The sequence below is a fragment of the Atractosteus spatula genome, chromosome 8 (assembly GCF_055471065.1).
Source record: "Atractosteus spatula isolate fAtrSpa1 chromosome 8, fAtrSpa1.hap1, whole genome shotgun sequence".
Classification (NCBI taxonomy): Eukaryota; Metazoa; Chordata; class Actinopteri; order Semionotiformes; family Lepisosteidae; genus Atractosteus; species Atractosteus spatula.
Genome location: NC_142713.1, coordinates 42,501,506 through 42,522,641, shown reverse-complemented (window position 1 = coordinate 42,522,641; position 21,136 = coordinate 42,501,506). Strand labels below are relative to the sequence as shown.

At 34.0% G+C, this 21,136-nt stretch overlaps 1 protein-coding gene across 1 annotated transcript in view; it reads left to right on the top strand.

The window, feature by feature from the left end:
* The window catches only part of LOC148829636 (copine-8), a 170,289-nt gene extending 149,981 nt beyond the window's left edge, over positions 1-20,308 (top strand). The window contains exons 16-20 of the mRNA XM_088923442.1: positions 2,407-2,534; positions 7,084-7,186; positions 10,292-10,349; positions 13,005-13,078; positions 17,726-20,308. Coding sequence (XP_088779568.1) covers positions 2,407-2,534; positions 7,084-7,186; positions 10,292-10,349; positions 13,005-13,078; positions 17,726-17,914 — 552 coding nt within the window. The 3' untranslated portion in view covers positions 17,915-20,308. The remainder of the gene's footprint in view (positions 1-2,406; positions 2,535-7,083; positions 7,187-10,291; positions 10,350-13,004; positions 13,079-17,725) is intronic.
* Positions 20,309-21,136: the final 828 nt, after the last annotated feature.

Sequence of the window (21,136 nt, the reverse complement as noted above, 5' to 3'; positions counted from 1 at the left end):
AGGGCTAAAAACGTCTGATTAGGCAAGTACCAGACTTCAGTTCTTGTATTTAAATTCATACATTTTATGTTTTTATAGTTTATTAATCCAATTGAGAACACCCTACACATCATAAATAATTGAATGGATGATTGGGTTTGATCATGTTTTTTGGATCAGTGCCACTAAATGACTGATCAGCTCATAGAATGGACAATAAAAACAAATATGTCTGTTGGTATTTGGAAATTTATTTCATTTGTTGCTCACATTTATTGATGGTTTTTTTTTGCTAAAATGATGTACCTTTAAGACACTGGTAAAATGATTATTTCCTTAAATGAAAGTATAAAATATAATTACATATATACACACAATAAATATCTTACAAATTTACCTAGTGCTCTAGGTGATGGGGCCCAGTGATAACACTATAAACAGGAAAAGAAATCCAACAGTAATTGTTTAAGTTATTGGTTATATTGCTATGAATATTTGACTATGTTATTGACTGTGGTCTCAGCCAAGTTGCTGAAGTTGTATGGTTAGTATGTCTATATGAATGTTATGTGTTCTTCTGTATGCATGTTCATTAAGAGGTAAATTGTTAACCCCATGAGTTAACAACTAAAGCAGTCCACCAGCAAGAACAGTAAGGAGGTTTTTTATTTACTCCTGATTACTAATCACTGAAGTTTCCTAACCTTTGTTTCTACAAACAACCAAGTCCTGAAATTAAATGTTACTGTTTACTGTGACTCACTAATTTAATGTTAACTTTCACATTCAGTTGTTTCTCTGAATAGAAAGTTGCTTGTATTTACTTATTTTTTCAGTCTTTCAGCCTCATTTTTACAAAATAAGCCACACTGCTTTATTATGTAGCTTGGCATGGTCCACCTAACCTGATATATTCCAGCAAGCAGTCTGTACTACTATCATGCCACTGCCCATGTGTATCGAAAGAAATGAGTTTATGGAATATATATTTTTAATTGGAGTTTGTAATGACAGTTTGGAAGAAAGACGCTGTAGTTCCTTGCAGTCATAGCTACTAGGGTATAAATAGTGTCAGGGTAAGTTACTTTTGAGAAGTAATCCATTACAGTTACAAGTAATGTGTAAGGGGTTACTTTTTCTTTCATAAGGCATTGGACAATATTACACTACTGTATGTATAATAAATAAACTATAAATCCTATAACTATAAAACTACATAAGTAGATAATTGTAATTGATGACTTTATAAAATGTTTTTACCGCAACCTCTTGTTCCTTTTCAAATGCTATTTCCTTACACAAGTAACTTGTAGCTGTAATGGACATCTTTTTAAAACTATGTTTGTACACTTGGTATTAATACAAGCTCTCAGTTCCATCTATCTATCATTGTGCATTCTGCATCAGTTTAACATTCAGCTGCTCCCTCCCTAGTTTCTCTTTCATTGTTCCTACCTGCAATTGCCTCCTAACTGCTTGTGGTAGCTTTTTAACTGGATTAAATTTAAACCACTATCATTATTTCTCCAATAAAACAATCTGCTTATATACTGCTTTGTATTTATTCTAGCTTACTTAGTTCACTCCTGTTTCTATATAAATGTATTTTCTGCCTGTGGGTAACTGGGTTTGTTTGTATCTAGTACACATTATTCTCTTTCTTTTAGACATTTTATGAACACCAATGCTGTGACCTGGTGCTTAATCTGTTCCAAACAGCCAAAATGGCCTCCTCTTGTTTGTAACCTTTATTCTTGTTCTTAGGTGGTTACCTGCCAATTAGATTGTCTAGGCTAGAGTCAGTTAGAGTTCCTGCAGCTTCGTACGCAAGAGTAATTCATGTAACCTGCTGATCTCCCACATTCCTGCAGTTTAGTCCCTGAGATATGTCACTCCTCCATTCGGTGTAATTATCCTGCAAGGCTTTGGTCTTGCTCTGTGTTCAGGATGAATGGCTCTAACAAGTGGTTCTGTCACAGACGCATGGCTACGGCTCTTGATTCTCCCAGTATAGTACATGAGTGGTAGCTGTTGATAACAATTGGGGGATCCAAATTAGGTGGGTTTAGAAAATATTGTTGAATTCCAAATTTTAAAAGAGGAAAACTGAAAGGCTATATCGAGCATTGGAAAACCCATTGAAATGTTTTATCTTTGCACAGTTTTAAAGCGAATTCAATTTTTTCCTTAATAAGGAAATAGTTGGTCTGTCTCTAGATGCATCAGATAATTCATAGTATATGGTGCTCCTTGTAAGTGAATGATAGACTAAGCCAAAAGCAAAACAATAACTTAAGACAAAGAACCTCTATATAATGCACTTACACAGAGCATCTTAATATATAGAATACATTGAAGGTGAAATGGCAAGCCTTATAAATATTTAAGTATTTGTTGAAAAATTTATACAGAGGTATTCTATTCCAGAATGGAAATCCTCAGAATCCATACTGCAATGGTATAGATGGAGTAATGGATGCCTATTACCAGAGTTTGAAGTCAGTGCATCTCTATGGGCCCACAAACTTTTCACCTGTGATCAACCATGTAGCCAGGTAAGCAGAAAGCGTTTTTTTTTTGTGTGCATTCCTTTTTAATTCATATAATTCAAGTTGATACTCAATTATAAGAGCTTTAAATTAGAACATAACAAACAATTGTATTGTAAACTTATTGTTGTCTTTTTTAATTACAAATGGAGCAAATGTTCCATTAAACATTTTTTAAACACAGAAATGGAAGGATTAAGGTAAACTTTTACTACCTCATTTAGTAATATTTTAATTTCTGTTGCTAATTATTACTTGAAGACTATAATAATACAACTTTATTTTAATGCTTTTTATTAAACTAAGTACACTAAAATACACAAGTACAGAACAGAAGCATAAGAAAGTTCTCTCATGAGCATGGTCTTCAGCTGATTAAGAAGGCCAAACTCTGAAAATGACAGTTGTCCTCTTATACACCACAGCAGATGGACATGAAGGTTAAGTGTGAAGCTCCCAGTAATACACAGTAGCATTATAGGCAGCTTCAATATTTTAGGCCAGAATATTGCAGTGCCTTTCTACACTTCAGAAGGAAGAACACTGTAATAAAGAGTACATAACAAAGTGTGCACTGTGACTTTGTGAATCCCCAATTGTCCTTGTAGTTCCTATGCACTGGGGAATGAGAGTATTAACTGTTTTATGTCAAATGGTTCTAATCAGGAAAAGACTCTAATGCCAAAAACCATCTTCATGAGAATGTGAAGTACTGATCAGGCTGTATTTACTGAAATTTAATTTAGTCAAGTGTTTAGATGAAAACATTGTTGGTAGATGAAATGCTGCAGGAAATATTGCAAAGACCTTAAACTGTTGGCATGCACTATTTTTTGGCATCTTTGTTGTTTGCATCTTGCATGTGCTGGAATCCAAAGATTATCTGATTTAACTTAACATCATTCATTTCTTGGGATCATTTTGTTTTTTTATTCCATTCTAAATAACACAGTTCAAAACATGTCCATGATATTTAAACTGTGGAATGACACATAGAAACAATCTGACACTTATCAATCTGTAAACTGAATTAAACAGCAGTTAGCTATGATTTCAAAGATACTGATTAAGAAAATAATTGATGAAGAAGATAAAATGCTGATATATTGATTTCTACACTTTTAATTACTGGAACATAATTTTGCAAAGTAATTATTGGGCTTTCCAAAAAACATAAAGGCTATGCAGAATTTTTTTACTGCAAATAAATAATTTGTCTTGACCTTAGTAAATATGTACCTGTTCCAGACCTGTGTTTCTCTGTTATCTATACATTCTTGAAAGTGTAGTGATGAAAATAAAAATGTAGTGTTTTGGAAAAATCAATATTAGCTTGCGTGAATGTACATTGATCTAGCCTGCCCTTTGAAATTTCAATAGTGAGTTATGTAGTTTATTTATTAATGTTGATTTTAGTATTAAGTTTTATCTTTGAGAGCTTATAGGAATTATCATTATTTAGATAGTGAAGTAATGGAGAACTTAAACCTAATGCATGTGAAAAAAAAGGACCTATATAATGAAACTAATTCTAATAATAAAATAATAGTATAATTCTCACTTTGTATTAGTTTCATTTAAAACCCAAATCCATGCAAACTAGCAGAATATAATAGATATTGAATTTTGCATCATGAAATTAACTTTAGTGCTTGTCCATATGTAGTTTTCATTACAGTATCATTATAGGATCTCTTGATTTATTAAAAATATATTAAACATTGAAATTAGTTTTGTAATAGAGCGTTAAGCCACATTTGCTGTGATATACTGTTAAAAAAAACAATGATGGTTCTAGAGCTTTCCATTTGGGTTGAAAGCTTTTGTATTTTATATGTTTTCATATAATTTTTGAAAAAAGAAGACTATATTTTAAGGTTATATCAAAACATTTATCTTTCTACCTTTGCATTTAATATCCAAGGAGAAAAATTACATAAAACAAAAACTTGACACAGCATGCTTCCAAACAAAAGTGGATGCAAAAGATACTTGCAAATGCATAATGTGGCATTTGTTTATGTACTGTACCATTGCACAAGTGTTGAATTCAGCATTTACAGTAGGCTTGAATGTAATAGGACAATTATGAGCTGGACAATTACTGTAGACAGTCTAATGGTGATTCACTAAAAAATGTAACTTTATTTTATATAGTGCCTTTACAGGCATCTTTACAATACATAAAAAGCACATTACACAAAATAAAATTAAAATTACAAAGCCAAGAAAACAAAGTATTTACAAAACAATCACAAAGAAATCTGTCTGAAAAAACAGTATTTTTAGCCATTTCTTTTGGGATAGTGTTCCAGAGCTTTGGGGCATAAATACAAATTCCCTGTTCTTATAATGTCCAGCTCAACAGTGGGAACACATAGTAAAATAGAATCAGCTGAGCAAAAAAAAACAGTATCACCTAGATAGTGGGTAACCACAGCACAGAGTCTCGAACATTGGAAGGTTGTTCTGTATTTGAGCCAGAACAGCCTAACAGGTCAAATCTGTTCCTGCTATCCATGAAGTTAAGGAAATGGGAACACAAGTCTCCCTCCCTGGATGGGCCGTCGGTCCATAACAAAACACCCCCCCAGCAAACAGTGGTACGCACATACAGAGCTGGGTGGACTGGAGCAATTGAAGTAAAGTATGCCGCACTAAGTACAACTGCAGCAGGGACCTGAACAATCAAGCACCAGTCATGAACCCAGAGACTTGCCCACTATAGTATGCTACCCTGCTCTGAACATAAACCATTTAATCAGTTCTCATCCAAATAGGATGCCAGTGCAAGGGTCCCAAGACAGGACTTGCTAGTAAAGATTCCAGCTACCAAATTCAGAACATATTGTAATTTGTTAAGTTAAATGTAAACTTACATGATAGGAAGAAGTATTAGTTTATTAAACTTAAAGAATGTCACTTAATGGGAGGAACCAGATTTTAATAGGGACTTATTTTTCCTAGTGAGGCACTGTTATGAAGACAAATCTTTAAAGTGTAAAAATGAGTTTATAGCAACTGAGGTGTTAACGAGGGCTTATCACACATTTCTTAGACTCTCAGTAATTAGTGTATTTCAAAGACATTCTTGAGTTCATAAAAAAGAAAATTCTCAAGGAAAATGTTGCTGGAGCCACTGTTATCCGATAAACAAGGAAATTAATTTATTTTTTGTCTGTATTTCTTCAAAGGTGCCTGAAAGTTCTTTAGTTTGTTAATTACTAATGTACATCTTCCATTTAGTGGCTCATGACCTTTTTGACAGGTAAAGCAAAACCCATAAAGCAGTACTGTACTTTGCTACATTGCTAAATGTGTTTTTGTTTTTTTTATTGGTAATTAATATATACAGGTAGGGTAAATAGTCATTTTGTAGGCTATAATTATAACACTATAGTAAATAAAATGTTTACCGATTCATTTCTAATACATTTGTATGAATCAATTTTTTGTTTTATTAAGTCTTACTCGTGTTGGCTAAGGAATCATCAAAGAAGTCTTCAAATTTTAAACACTGTAGCTTACGTGTCACAAATAAGAAAAAATAGCTTTCTTACAATCCACCTGGTTTTGTTAGTCTTCAAAATATTACATAACCCTTTGTTTATAGCTGAAGTGTTACAGTTCCTTTGGGGATAATTCTGATTTTAAAATACATAAAGATTAAAATACTCTTTTTAATACAATTACTACTGCTTCAACTGAAAATAAATAAGAAAACTTCCCAAGTCAATTACGCTCATGCCCTCCCTGCTAACTACAATGAAATTTTCTTTGTTGTTGTAATAAATACAGATGCTGCAGGCACTAGATTACCAAAATTAGCTACCCCAATTCTAAATAGGACACAATATTTTATCTGACTATACAAGAGCTTCAGTGTCTAGGCTAGGGAAGAATAGGGCAAGGATCACAAATTCCCAATTCCCCAAGGTGCCATAGACTAATATTTAAGTAATTTAGTCTAGGCATGATTGTCAGGTTGTTATCCAGTATCAACTCCTAAAGGTGAATGGCTATTTACCTTATCAGAGAGAAAACCTGTAAGAAATCCAGCAATAGTGTTATTATCAAAAGCAAACATATGGAAACCACACTGCAGTCCAGTGATAAGATACTGCTTTTGTAGTCTGCTATTCATTGTGGTCAACGGGGGTATGATCCAGAATATTCTCTGTATTTTCTACAGTTTTGAAATTGATATCCTCCTATTTATATCCGCTTCTTTTTACTTTAAAACACCCAGTTCCTGCTTACTGTATATTTATTAGCTACTGACCAAGTCAAATCCCAATGTTCAAGTTCCTAATAATTATACTGAACATTCAAATTAAACAAAAAAGGTTTATCAAATTATTGGTTGATTTGATTTTCTGGATCTGAATCTAAATGAAACTTTGTGTATCAGTTTTGTGTTCTTGTCTGTTATGATAATTTTGTTTTTGGTGGTTTTATTTCCTATATTGTTAAATTGTAATATAGATAAAGATTTATCATTTTGTTTTAGAGGGTATTTCCCTTCCTTTAAGAAACCTTTTTGTTTCTCACACAGATATGCTGCATCTGTGAAAGATGGCTCACAATATTTTGTTTTGCTGATCATAACGGATGGAGTGATCTCAGATATGGCACAGACAAAAGAAGCGATTGTCAATGTAAGAGTTTTTCAATGTTTTCTTTCCTGTAAGGTTTAGGCAAAAATAATTAAATATCCATATCCATATTTTGTTATCAAGTTGTGCAAAACCTTTTCTGTTTTATTGATACAGTACTTGTAAAAGTTTTGTTCATGAGAACAAATAGTTTTACTCATTATATATATATACTGTATCTATTGAGATATTGTCATTCTCTTATAAATGAATAATAATGGATGGCAAAGTGGCCCAGTGGTTATCATTGCTGCCTCACAGCAACAGGGTCCTGGGTTTAATTCCCAGGCTGCTGTGGAGTTTGTATGTTCTCCCCTTGTTCACATGGGTTTCCTCCAGGTGCTCCGGTTTCCTCTCACAGTTCAAAGACATGCTGGTAGGTTAACTGGCTTCTGGGAAAATTGGCCCTGGTGTGATAGTGTGCTTTGAGATGGATTAGCATCCACCCAGGATGCATCCTGCCTTGTGCCTCTTGTTTGCTGGGACAGGCTTTGGCTCCCCCATGACCCTGTTTTGGATGAAGCAGTTAGAAATTGAATGGACGGATATTATTTCTAGACAGAATATAATGAACATATATATATATAAATGTAACACAAGGCACCAACAAAGAACATCAAAGTAGCGTACAGACTCAGGCAACATTAACTATTTATATACCAGAAGCATGAAAATTAGAGGTCCAATTATGGAAACCAACACTTGAGGAAGTGAGTTGTTTTAGAAATTTCTGTTTTGTTTTGGAACCTGTACCAGTTTGAGTGCTAGCACCAGACATTAATAATGGCTTTCAGGAAGTGATTTTAAATGGTGTGCACAGATGAAGCAGAAGTGTGAGTTTGTGCTTGAAAAGCAAGATTGCACACATTGGATGTACGGATGACAGATGCACAAAATTCATCATTATAAATTTGCTCTCTAGCAACCTTTTTGGTTGAATATAAGCTTATTCTGAGTGAATACCTCACTAAAATAAATGCCTCAACACAAATCAGGCTTTTTGAGAGGTATCTCAAGAGAAGAAAAACCCATCACCACTGCTTTCCATTTGCTTTTATCTTAAGGAATGATAGATTCTATTACTGAAAGAACCAAATTTAGAGTTGATTATACATTAGTTCTTTCAAGTTCAAAACTAATATGACTGTAGTGTATTTAAAAAAACTCCTTTCCAATAAAGTAATTAAAACATTTTCAGAGAACTTGAAAGAAATCGTTAATCATTTTTAACACCCTTCATTCTTTTCCTCCAGCCATTTCTGCTGTTTACAACTATATAATGTGCTTGACAACTAGTTTCTGAAAGGTAATAAATCATAGAAGTTTACTGAATTATCACTTTTTCAACAACAATCCATAACAAAAATGTTTGGTTTTCTTTGCCAGGGCTGGGTTATATCAATTCTATGAAATATTCAGTGCCCTAGTAGAATAATAAGTACTCTTGATGTATATACAGTCCAATCCAGATTTTTGAAACAACAGTAAATTAATTACATTCTTTTTAAATAGGAATAAAAAAAAACACAGAATAGCAGGGCAGTGTACGAATTTCATAGTGTTCAGCTTAAAACAATTCTGAAAATGTTTGACTGTAATATTAATAACATTGGATGAGAAAAGTCATATTTGTAATCAGTAATTAATTAAATTCCAGGAAACACATACTGTAGGTCACTTTGATTCTCACCTCTACGTATGCCTTTAATTAAAATCCAACAACAAAATGCCAATAGCTTTCTGCTCCTTGGAAGCTCCATGGAAACCTATGGAACTATGAATATGCTTCCCAAGGGTTCCTGTTTCCTTGTGGTATAAAAGGAAGTAACAAACTGAAGGCATTTAGTAGTATCAGGTATCATCATGGTTGAAGTCAGAGAGCTCTCTGGAAACTGCAAAGGATCAATGACCTCCACAAGTGGAGGCTGGCTGTAAATCAAAGAATAAAAGGCTGAATTTCCCATTCTCCACTGTGAAAGTGGAGTTTTGCTGAAAAAGGATATCTAAATCATAGACCCAAATTGACAAAGAAATTGTTCATTGCCAAGATAAATGTTCTCAGCAGACCTTCCCAATCTCTAGATCTTATGAGCACATGTTTCATAGCCATGGAAAGAAAATGCATACACATTTTTTATTTCTCTTTGTTTTTTACTATTGTTCAAGTGAAATGGCACTTCTTAAAAGTCATTGCATGTATTTCTGCCTGATGATTTTACCAAGCAAGAGAAGTAGATTGCATTGCAATTTTTTGTGCAATGGTATTGGGGAGTAGGACAACAAAGGATGAGAAGGGCATGTGATTTTCTTTAGTTCTCCAAACTAGAAACAATTGTATTTTAAGAATAATAGCTATTGGGATAGGTACTATTTAAAAATGTCAATTAAGAACTATGGTTTACCAGATAGTTTCCTTATTTCCTTTTTTACTTGCATAAGTATGAACAGTGTGCCTAATATTGTTTAGGTATGGGCTCGGTGAATTTTGTAGTTGGTCATCTAATTTTGTATGATTAATTGAACAATCCCACATCCATACAAACAATTTGCAAACATTTTTAATAATGCCAGGCTGTTTGCTTTTCTCAAATACTGGGGTGAACATTCTTACAACACCAAGCACAATAATACCATAATTCTAAGGGTTTATTACCTTTGCCTTTAAAATCTTAAAATAAACCCTTGTCTTGAATGACAGGATGAAAAATTATATTTTGTGCATCATATAAAGTGTAAATGAGAATCAATTCTGTCAACTCCATCTCGATTTTAGCAATAGCAAGGGCCGAATTCATAAAGGTTTGGTATTACTTTAAGTTTATTACCCCTTTTTTTAAAAAAAGAAAAAATCATAAATTTACAGCTTCAAAAGGAATATTTAAACTTGTTCTGAGAGCTCTAAAATTTGCATTCTAAAACATTTATGTGACACTTCTCAATACATCTCTCTAGTCAATAAACTAGTCAATAAACAGTGGTAACTTATTCTGCCTCGAAAATGTATTATGAATATGGCCCTTAATATTTTTATCATCATATAAAATATGGACTGTCTATATTTCTTTAGTACTGAAGTTAAACTGATTTTTATTTTCCCTTTACTTAAAGGCCTCTACTCTTCCGATGTCAATTATAATTGTTGGAGTTGGACCAGCAGAATTTGATGGTAAGTTTAAAAAAATCTGATCTTGAAACAGGGATTCTCATGTGTGGATGATGATTAATCTGAAATATACCTAAAATCATTAGTTGCTTTTAATTATATTGACCACACTTGGATAATAAGCTTGGAAGCTTTGTGATCCTTAGAGGGAGTGATTTAACTTTTAACAATAACAAATTGTAACTGTGCTGTATTATAACTTTGTAAATAAGCTGTAACTAAGCTAATATAATACTTAATAATAGGTTAATAACATTTCTGTTCACAAAGTTTCAAGTTTTCCAGTTCTAAATTCTAAATTAGGTTAGTAGGTGAAAATTAAAAACTTAAGTTTTCCTTAATGTTTAAACTTTAATGTTGTTGGCGGTGTTGTATTATAATTAATTTTAGCATGTTCTGATAAACAAAAGCTGTATTCTGATAGTGTTAATTGGAAATAATCCATAGAATTAAAGCGCTAACAAGATTTGGGAATGACTCATAAATAAAAGCAGGGAGAAACCTTCTGTTTTTCAGTATCAGTTTATTGTTGAATTCAGGCTTGAAAAGTGGTTTGTCACTCAGCACAGTTTTGTTTGGTTCTTAAATTAATCCAAGTTTAAAGCTGCAGAGCGATCAGATAAAATTCAGATCTGAATTTTTTGCTATAGCTTTTCCAAATCTTCTGCGTGAAATAGAGCTTTGACAAAATAAACTGTCCTCAGACTTCTTATCTGTTTAGCCAGGCAACAAAAGATGATAAAAACAACAATAAGACTGGCACAAAATAGTAGATGACAATAGTGAGAGTTCATTTAAGGCTATAATCTTCTGTGTACAGGTTATCCTTGGAACTGACTGCTTGTGAAAGTGTTATGTTCATAGATAGGTTGGTCGAGGGGCTTATAGAAATGAGGCCAAACAAAAGAATTTGAAGTTGTAATCGTATCGCATCTTTCATCTTGAAAACATTTTTTTTTCAAAATATCGAAAAAAATGTATAACTGCTTTACAAATAATCCAGATCTGCATGTGCCACTGCCTTGCAGAGCTGGGTCCCTGGGTTCAATACCGGGGGTGCTAACCATGTGGAGTTTGTATGTTTTCCCTGTGTTCATGTGAGTTTCCTCTGGGTGCTCCAGTTTCCTCACACAATCCAAGTCGTTTGTAGATCAGCTTGTAGGTTAATTGGCTTAAATGTGAGTGTGTGTTTTGTCTGTGTGTTTCCTGCTACGGACTGATGTCCTTTCCAAGGTGTATCCTGCCTTGTGCCTGTTGCTTGCTGAGTTAGGGTTCTGCTCCCTCATGACCCTGTTATATGCTTTTTAGATAAAGTGTTAAAAAATGGATAGATGTGAAACTACCCAATGTGTATAGATATTTAATGGGACTTCATACACAAACATTTTTTCTTAATATTTTCCCAAGCTATCACTCTGAATTTCATATAAAATTGATTTTTGCAAGGCAGGACAGTTACTGAAAAAATTTGTATTTAAAGCCGTCAGTGGACATGACATTTGCACTGAAACACTAATTTAAGTGTTTTTACCGTGCCTCCTCCTTAGTCTGCCATGTTCATTTTAATCAATTTCAGTTCTTGATATTTTTTGACAGAAGCAAAACGTCTTTAACATTTATGAGCATGCTAAAAAGCAAGATTTAAAATGTAAAGCAGCTGGAATAAAATATCTTACACTCCTTCAGAAAAGTGATCCCAGAATTCATACAGTCTTTTAAAAAAAAACTTAAACCTCCTTTGGGTTATAAACAGACAAGTGCTCTACATACTGTATGAGATCGGGTAGTAGGGAGAATGGGACCATTTGAATTATCTAGTGTAGGTTGTTGGGTAGTTAGTAGATAATTCATCCAAGGATCATTAATATGCAAATAATATTCTTCATTCTTTTGGCAAGTTAAATACATTTCATTTATGACAGCACAAGACGCAAGCAGAGGACATAGAATTAGCAAGAAATTGGATGTCTAAGTTGTTCATAATAATCAAAAATGAATAAGGAAAATGATATGCCTGGCAAATATGTCTGCAGATAGAGAGTAGCCTGAAAATAATTTTTCATGTTATGCACTTACTGTATTTTTCAGCATGGTAACACCAGACATGCATACAAATTGAATCAGTGTTATAAGCTAAACAACAAAGTGTGCTTAGGTGTATGCTATATATCTAGTGTACAAGAATATACAAACTCTTCATTTGTTCACCAAATTATTCTACTTAATGTGTAATGCCCTATTTAATTTACCTAATTGTTTTATATATTATCTATGCCCATGTTATTTTATTTATCAGCTATAGGGCCAGCATGGTGGTTAGCACTACTGCCTCACAATTCCTGTCTTAGACTCCTTTCTGGAATGGGGTGACTTTTATGTGGAGATTGTGTATCCCTCCATGTGTGTGTGCATTTCTCTGGTCCTCTGTTTTTCCAACTTCCAAAGACAGATGTCCAGGTTAACCGATGTCTCTTATTTTATGTTTGTGTGTGCCCTGTGATGGACTGGTGCTCTTCCCTGTGCCCAAAGCTTTGGGGACAGGCTCCAGGCTGCTGCAACCCTCACCAGAAAAAGCTTTATCAGCTTTCTGATAAAGGGTGGATGGATGGATAATGGGATTGCATTAGTTCTGTTATTGAAATAAAATTTTGTTTTCAGCCATGATCGAGCTGGATGGAGATGAGATTAGAATCTCATCAAGAGGAAGATATGCAGAAAGAGACATTGTTCAGGTACAGTATATCCTTCTATATAAAAAGACACGGTGCCAAATATATTTAAGAATGCCAAAACATAACACTGTTTCATTTTTTCTGGTATGACCTTTAACTTAAAAAAATGAATACATATTTTCAAGACATCCTGATTGAGGATAATAGAAAGTTCAGGACATAAACACAATAAAACGGTAACATTTTAATAGAATAAAGAAAGAAACACATATGAGGCTTCTTACATGCCTAGTATTTCTTTTATTATATTTCCATGATGTCGACAGTTTTCCTTTCAGAAAAATTACTGTTCAGTACCACTTGCCTCAATACTGTACATTGCATAACTTAAAACACAGCAGGATGCAAGGGGGTGTTGAGCTGGGGGAGGTGGTGTTATTTGAACGAGAATTAAACTGAGGTTTTTCCTAAAGCTGTACAGTAGGTGTTAAAAATTCAATGCAGAAGATTATATTTAGGCCTTTTACTTTTGATATTTTCAAATCAATACTAATTATTAACATTTGTATAGTATTTGTATATTTGTATGAACACTGCAAGCGATTTTGAAGAAGCAACTCATTTACCCCAGTGGAACCAGTGTTGCTACTGAGGGGCACAGGACACTGAACCTTACTGCACTGTAACCTTAGATCTGGCATCCTTCTGTTTTTTCTTGTTTATAAATGCCATTCCTTCTCTATTCCCAATTCTCATCTCCTCCAAGTTTTAAGATACCTGAGATCAGTAGTCTTCACATTGGGGTGTCAAATCTGTAATATCTTTTAGTCCATTGGTTGCTGAAAATTGTCATCCATTCCTTCAAGTTTGCAGCTAGCACACGCTTGCTCCTTGTGCCCTCAGTGCACAGCTTCTATTTTTAGTTGGTCAGCTTTATGTAAATAGCTATGCTCTGCATAGCGCAACCATTGAATCCACTGAATGAAAGTGGCAAGGTGATACACCTGACTTGCAAATAACAATATTGCCTAAAGAAAAGCTTGTCAACTATAATCATAGTGGTACACTGGTGAAACAAATACTATTTTGTAGTTAGTCCATAGGCTTTGGCCGTCATATAGAAAATTGAAACAGGCTTGCAATCACTTGGCTACATTTATTACCTTCAATCCCCTTTTAGATTCCTCCACAGCATTTTGAAAACTATACCATATTAGCATTGCTGCTTTCCTTGGAGTTCCACTCAGAGGCAAAAATGAGTCTTCTTAAGACATCATTCCTGGGATCCATCTACAACTAACAACTACATCTAGTGATCTAGTGATAAAAATTGTCAACTTGCTTGCTCATTTCCAAAGTGTAATGCCTAATGGTTCTTCAGGGAAGATGTTGCAGTTCCTTAATTGTTAACTTTAGTTAAATACATTTTAATTCTCAGTTCTGCATTGATGGTTTAGAGTTTCACTTCATTCTTTTGGGGTTCCGTTTCCTTCTCCTGCAGTCTGGTGGTTGATCCTGAGTTAATTGGGTCCTCAGCTATAAACATTCCTAAATGCATAAGATAAGATAAGATCACTTTATTGCCCATATACAATTTTTTGTATGAGGAATTTGTCTTTTCGCATATCTCAACTTGCTCTCCATGAGACAAACAGACAGGGAGAGATGCTAACAGGCCCCCCTCCTTTCCTCTACTTCCATTCTGGAATCGTCCTTGGAGCGGTATTGGCCCCCAGTTTTCTCACCCAGTCTTTTACCTGCCTATAGAAGAATTGTTTTGCAGCCCCATGGCCTCCCAAAATATCTTAGATTTCCTTTTCAGATTCCTCATAGAAATTTTGTGATCTGAATGGCTGGATCTGAGGTTCTACAGCATGTACTGTATATCAGAACCTTTGTTTTGGAAGAGATGCAGCTCTTTAGAAGTTTTTTTTAGAAGACACTTTGTCACCCTCAATCAGAACAACATTCTTCACACCTTGAGCTCCCCGTGTTCACCTTCTTTTTTCAATCTGCTTAATTGTATTTGTATTCGTTTGCTAATTTAAATTTCAAATTGAAGAGTTCTGCATTGGCATTATGGGGTGCCACTCTGTTCTTCTGAGAGTTCGGAGAGCCTTGACCTTCTGCCAGGTTGTTCAGCCAATATCAGCCTAATTCAAATATGTCTCTTTCTCTTAATTAGGGTTTGACCAAACTACTGGAAGTATTGTTAGTTTTTGATTTTGTAAAATTGCAACTCTTAAAAAGAAAACAAATCCATAATTCCAAGTTCCATATATTGCTCAAAATGTCAACACAATTTGTAATGTAATTGTAATTGTGTGTGCTATTAGATTATGTAATATTTATCCTTTTAAAATCCTAATTAATTTGCAGATGGATAGGTCACAATTTCAGTGTTGATTACCCTAGCAAACCACAGAAACTCATGGAGTATAATTTACCTTCATAATCATGTGATATTAATTTCAGTTTGTAACTGATATTCTTAAAATTAGAAAACAGTGTTTCATATGAAAAGCCTGTCCATACTACACAGTATGAATGAAATTTGGTATAATTGGGATCATAAATACTTTAATTCAGCTTATGAATGAGTCTATTTGATTGTCAAAGACAAAGAAAAGTGTCCCTGTGTTCCTGATTAGCATTCTTTTTATAACACCTCTTATGCTTTTGCCATGCCTCACCAGTCCCCACAAATTCAGTCTAGAATAATTTGGATTTAAAAGGTTAACATATTAAGATTCTTTTTTAGAGCCTGCCTCTCTCTTTGTTTTTGTCTTTTAAAAGATAGGAGTTAGTTTTTACAGGTTTCTTTTCAATTAAGCGATTTCATGTACAAGATGTTTTAGGTAAGTAAAAAGTATTAAAGGCCTGGTTTACAATAATCAGACAGACAAAACATATTATCAGTAATTATTTTAGTCATTAAGATTAATTTGTGAGTTTTTGTGCAACAAGCATATTACTTAAGATTTTGTTTTTAAATCACTTCTAGTAGTTTGAAGAATTCTTGTTATCTCTTAAATTTAATTTTGTTGTAGTGACTGAAATGATATTCTATAATCCTACCTGAGTAGTTAATTAAGTAGTTATGACTAATGATAGCTTTCAGTTCATAACCATGTAATTAATTACTAGTACAGATCTCTGCCTTCCAGAATATTGACACTGAATTAATGTTCTCTTCATGTTTTATAGATTATAAGTGGTTTATACATTAATTCCTATGACCTGTACTGCAGTGCTTACCGTCATATCAGCCCAGATTTAAGAGTTAGTTACTACCACCAATTTTTATCAATACAATTTTATACTTAGCTTTAAAAATGCTAGATATATTTTTTTAGTATCCTTAATTAGGTTATCTGTAAAGTTAATTGTGTAGTGTGTTTCACATAAGGAGGACACTTTAATCTTTGTGGTATTTTGAAGTTAGTGTATACTGTAGGTGTTTGCCATACAACAAAATAAGCAATTTAGGAGAGCCTGAAGACTTGATTGCTAACTAAATTGTTAGACTATGAAATGAAACCTAGGGATTGCAGTTTCTGTGCTATTTGCACATTACTTGGTGACACATTTTATAGTGCAAAATGTAATACAAATTTAAATTTAATTGATGGTATAAACAGAACAAGGAGAATGTTTTCTCTAGAAACAAAATAAAAAACAAGAAAGATAATAGTAATTCAAATGTACACTGCTCACCTTTGTGTATACCTCCTGCTTTCAGTTGGAAGATATGATTTTCTAAGTCTTACATAAAAGTATCAGCTAAATAACTAATTGTGATGAGTTTTTTAAAAATTATTGTATTTTAATCACTATGTTTCATTAGATTTCCAGTTTGTATTATAGAGATCACTAGGTATCATAGAGCTTTAATTGCAGGACCCTTTTGAACAAGTTACTGAACAAAAATATTTCTCGGATGTAGACGGCGTCAATGAAACCATGCACATCCAAAACATGCTGTTCACTTATTCAGTCTGATACTGAAACTGCAAAAAACAATACCAAGATATGTATATTTTGTAGAATACCCAGCCTATTGCAACTGCTTTTCATCTGACTAGGTCCAAATTAATAAGATTGAATAGACTTTGTATGCTTCAGCAGTACAGAACACCAGGGACAACTGCACTTAATTGCTGAACATTTCCTCAGATATTGACAGCAGATGACAGTGGCAGCAGGTGCACAGTGTTGCACACACACTAGGGAGATGTTTCCATCACCAGCACAAATCGACATCTGCTTACGCTTTTATGGCAAAGCCATTCACATGCAGCCAGATTGTGCAACTCGTTTTTACAGATGGCAACACTTTGTAGGGACCTGTCATCTGTTCAGAGCTTGACCTTGGCCAGAGAGGACTGGTTACCTGCTTGTTGCGTCTCATTTGTTCTTGTAAAGCTTGTAAGGTGAATTGCTAGTTTTCCTATTGTATAAAATTCTCTAGAGGTGATATGCAGTACAGTGGTTAACACCTTATTGAAATCATTATTTGAGTCTATTCTACAATTGCCCAGCGGGGCATAATTAGACTCTACTGAGTTTCGTTTGAGTGATGCTACCACTGGGTGTGACTTGGATGTGAAAAACTTGTTTCTTTTGTATGTACTTCAGATAACATAAGAGTAATACTTTTTATTTAAAGGTAGGGAATAACTGGGATACTCTTCTTTTGTTTTCTAGTTTGTCCCATTCCGAGATTATATAGACAGGACAGGAAACCACATTCTGAGCATGGCGCGACTGGCAAAGGATGTACTAGCTGAGATTCCTGACCAGTTCTTGTCTTACATGAAAGCTAGAGGGATCAAACCGTCTCCTGCTCCCCCTCCCTACACACCCCCTGGACATCCCCTGCAGACCCAGATCTGACATCAGCACCTGGAATCACCCTCAACCACTTGCCCTCCAATCCTCAGAATCACTCAGAGTTGCCCAGGCATCTCCTCTATCTGCTTGCACTATGTAGACTGGAAACAAGGGGACACTTGATCTGGGAAGTCTTCGAAGGCATGTTTACTTCCATTCAAGCATTCTTCTTTAAGGACTACAACAAAAGCAACTGTGGATTAATAAGGTCAGTTGGCATAAAGATCTCTGAGGGTCTTCATGAATGCCTTGGAAAAACAACAGTGGGCTTTTGAAGCCGATTCGTAGCTAAAAAAACAAAAGCTATGATGAGTTAAAAGGGAAAGGCTTTTAAGATGTTAAGGAAGAAAAGCATCTGATCATCTAATTTTACCTGGATTCTTAATCCCTTGACTGTTGTAAATAAATATGGGAATGCATTTCCTCTCTTTCTTAATGTTTACATGTTAATGATTTTTACAGTTGAATACTTTTATAATAATTCTTTAAATATATACTTTGGAATAATTATTCTTCTGTGCTACCTTGCAGGTGAACGTGATACAAAATATAAAACCATATCCCTTCTTTAGAGTGTTAACTTTAAAAAGACATTGCAGTGTGTCCTGCATGCATAACCACCTTTATTCAGACTTATGATGTACAGTATAACTTAAAATATGAATGCTAACACTATATTATGAAATTGCCTTGTTAAGAAGGTGTCTACTTTTCATGGGGTATTTATGTAAGTCAGCACTTATTCAACAAGCCTTATATTTCTTTATTGTATTTCAGATAACAAATTTAAACTACTTGCTTCCAGTATCATTTGATGCCATGGACACTATTTATGAAATGTTGTCTCATCTTTTTATGATTCAAATGTATGATTTAATTTCAAGAGTGCAAATTATCATTCAATAATGTTTTTGCTATTTTAAGGTTTTACTAAAACAGCTACTAAAAACAGACTTCAGGCATTCTTTAAATACAACTGTTTTTCAGAATACAATGAATATAACCCTGCTTTGCTGATGTTGGCAAAATAATTTTGCTGACTGATTTTAGTTTTAGTTTATTTAGCATTTGATTTTAAACAATGTGGTATGTTATTAGGAGTGGGAGTGTTGTTTCTTAAAATGATCTAGAAAAGTCAGCTTGAGGCACATTAAATGTAAGGTTTGTTAAAATTTGATGTCTCTTCAGGCGCCTTCAAATTATGATGTAAAGCTTTGGTGTATCACTATGGGGTAAAGTATTGGTAAATTGGGGTTCTCTTAACTAGACCAAAAATATCTCTTCAGAATAGCTTTACCAAAAGGCAGCTACATTTAGATATGTACCATTTTGTGAAACTACAAAAAAAAACTCCAAAAAGGAATTAAAAAATAACCAAATATCTTAGTCATCAAAAATGTCCTTACTGTGGCATGTAGCATTGTACAGCTATACCCTTGTGAATGCTTCTTGTTCCACGTGTATTTTTGTGCCAAAACAGCACAAAATTGGTTAGATGACACAATCAGATGTGCACCAAGACAAATTGTAATGTCAAAAAAGAAACGGACATCCAGTGAAACCTGAGGTTGAAAATCAGAAAAAATATAAATCTTTTTTTTTTTGACTTGTGCAAACAGTGTACTATAGTATTATTGAGTTATAATGACCTTATTTGAGTTCTTATTCTCCATTTGAGTCTTAATTCAAAATACATTCTTTAACATCAGAAAACACACAACTGTAGATGACTATGTTTCTAGGAGAGCACTTTCGTAAAGAAATAAAAGACTAATAGTAAATATCTTGAAGGCTAGCACACTCCTTAGAAAGGGATATTGGTTTTAGAATATTATTACTTTGTTGGTGTCACCTTAGTGTCACATTGCCATGATGTGTGCATGTGTGAACCAATCAGGTGAATGTGCCAGAAAATGTTAATGCACAGTCATGTGACTTTGTGCACATGAACTTTGTTTACTGGGATATCCAAATACTCTATAGAATGCTTGTTCTATCTTATAGCGCGCACTATGTTTGCATGTACAGTTTTACAAGAAATGCACCAGTTTTGTGGATAGTGTGTTGAATTACAAAAAAATAAATTTAGTACAAAATGGCCTTAAATTCTCACTGAATACTTGGAATTGTGTAATGCTTTCAGATGTTTAAATTGTTTTATCTTTTGTGTCAGTGCTCAATGCTTTGTATTGTTCTTTTGCACAACTTCATGTATGAGAAAAACTAATATATTGTGATTTTGAAAAAAGTGGTTTATCAGAGATTTTACTTTTCAAAGCATGACAGGATGTAATTTTAAAAAGCACTGATTGCCTGGTTCAAGTCAAAGGATTCAGTGATAAAAATTATTTCTGTAACAATATCAATTTTTAAATTAAAATTCTTATTAAACACAAATCTAGAGTCCTGGGATGATTTCTGTGAATATGTTTATACTAAGGTAATTGAGTTCCTCATATTTTAATTTTAAGATTGGCATGGTGATACAATGGTTAGCATTGCCTGCCTTGCAGTACAGGGTTCCCTGGTTCAATTCCCGACTTGGGGTGTTATCTGCATAGAGTTTGTATGTTCTCCCTTTGTTCTGTATGGGCTGAATATTAATGGGTGAGCCCAGTTAAGTGTGACAGGTTGTCCGAATGGATAGTTGGTTTTTTTAGATTATGTAGAGAAATTAAGTCTTTAACAAGAATTCATCTGTTCCAGCTATTCTGGTGGTTTTTTGAAGACTGAAAAGTGATCCACAGGAAAGAAGAGGAACTGAAGAGACTTTGCTAACAAATGCCTCTCTGAGATGACCTGATTTTTGGAACTGAGCAACCATCTCTGCAAAGGGACCACCAGTGCCATAGCCCTCCAGTATCATAGGAGCCCAGAGGGCTGCTACATTCCAACATAGTGACAGACCACCCAAATGTGCACATAAAACCAGGTGACATACTGACTTAGGGCCACAATTTGTGACCTAGTGTTTGGCCCTTACCACAACTATAAAAGCAGCTAAGGAAGTTAAAAAGCTTTAGATAAAAATTCAACACTGGGCAAACACCTGGAAAATAACCTAAAAATGTAGACAAGGGCAGAGTGTTTTATATAACTACCAGCTATCACTATAAGTTTAAGTTGGAAATCAGTTAGATTAAAGAAGATTAAAGAAGATTAAAGATTAAAGAAGCTACCTTTGAAGAAGACATTTGTGTCTTTGGTGTTTCTGCTACATTTTAA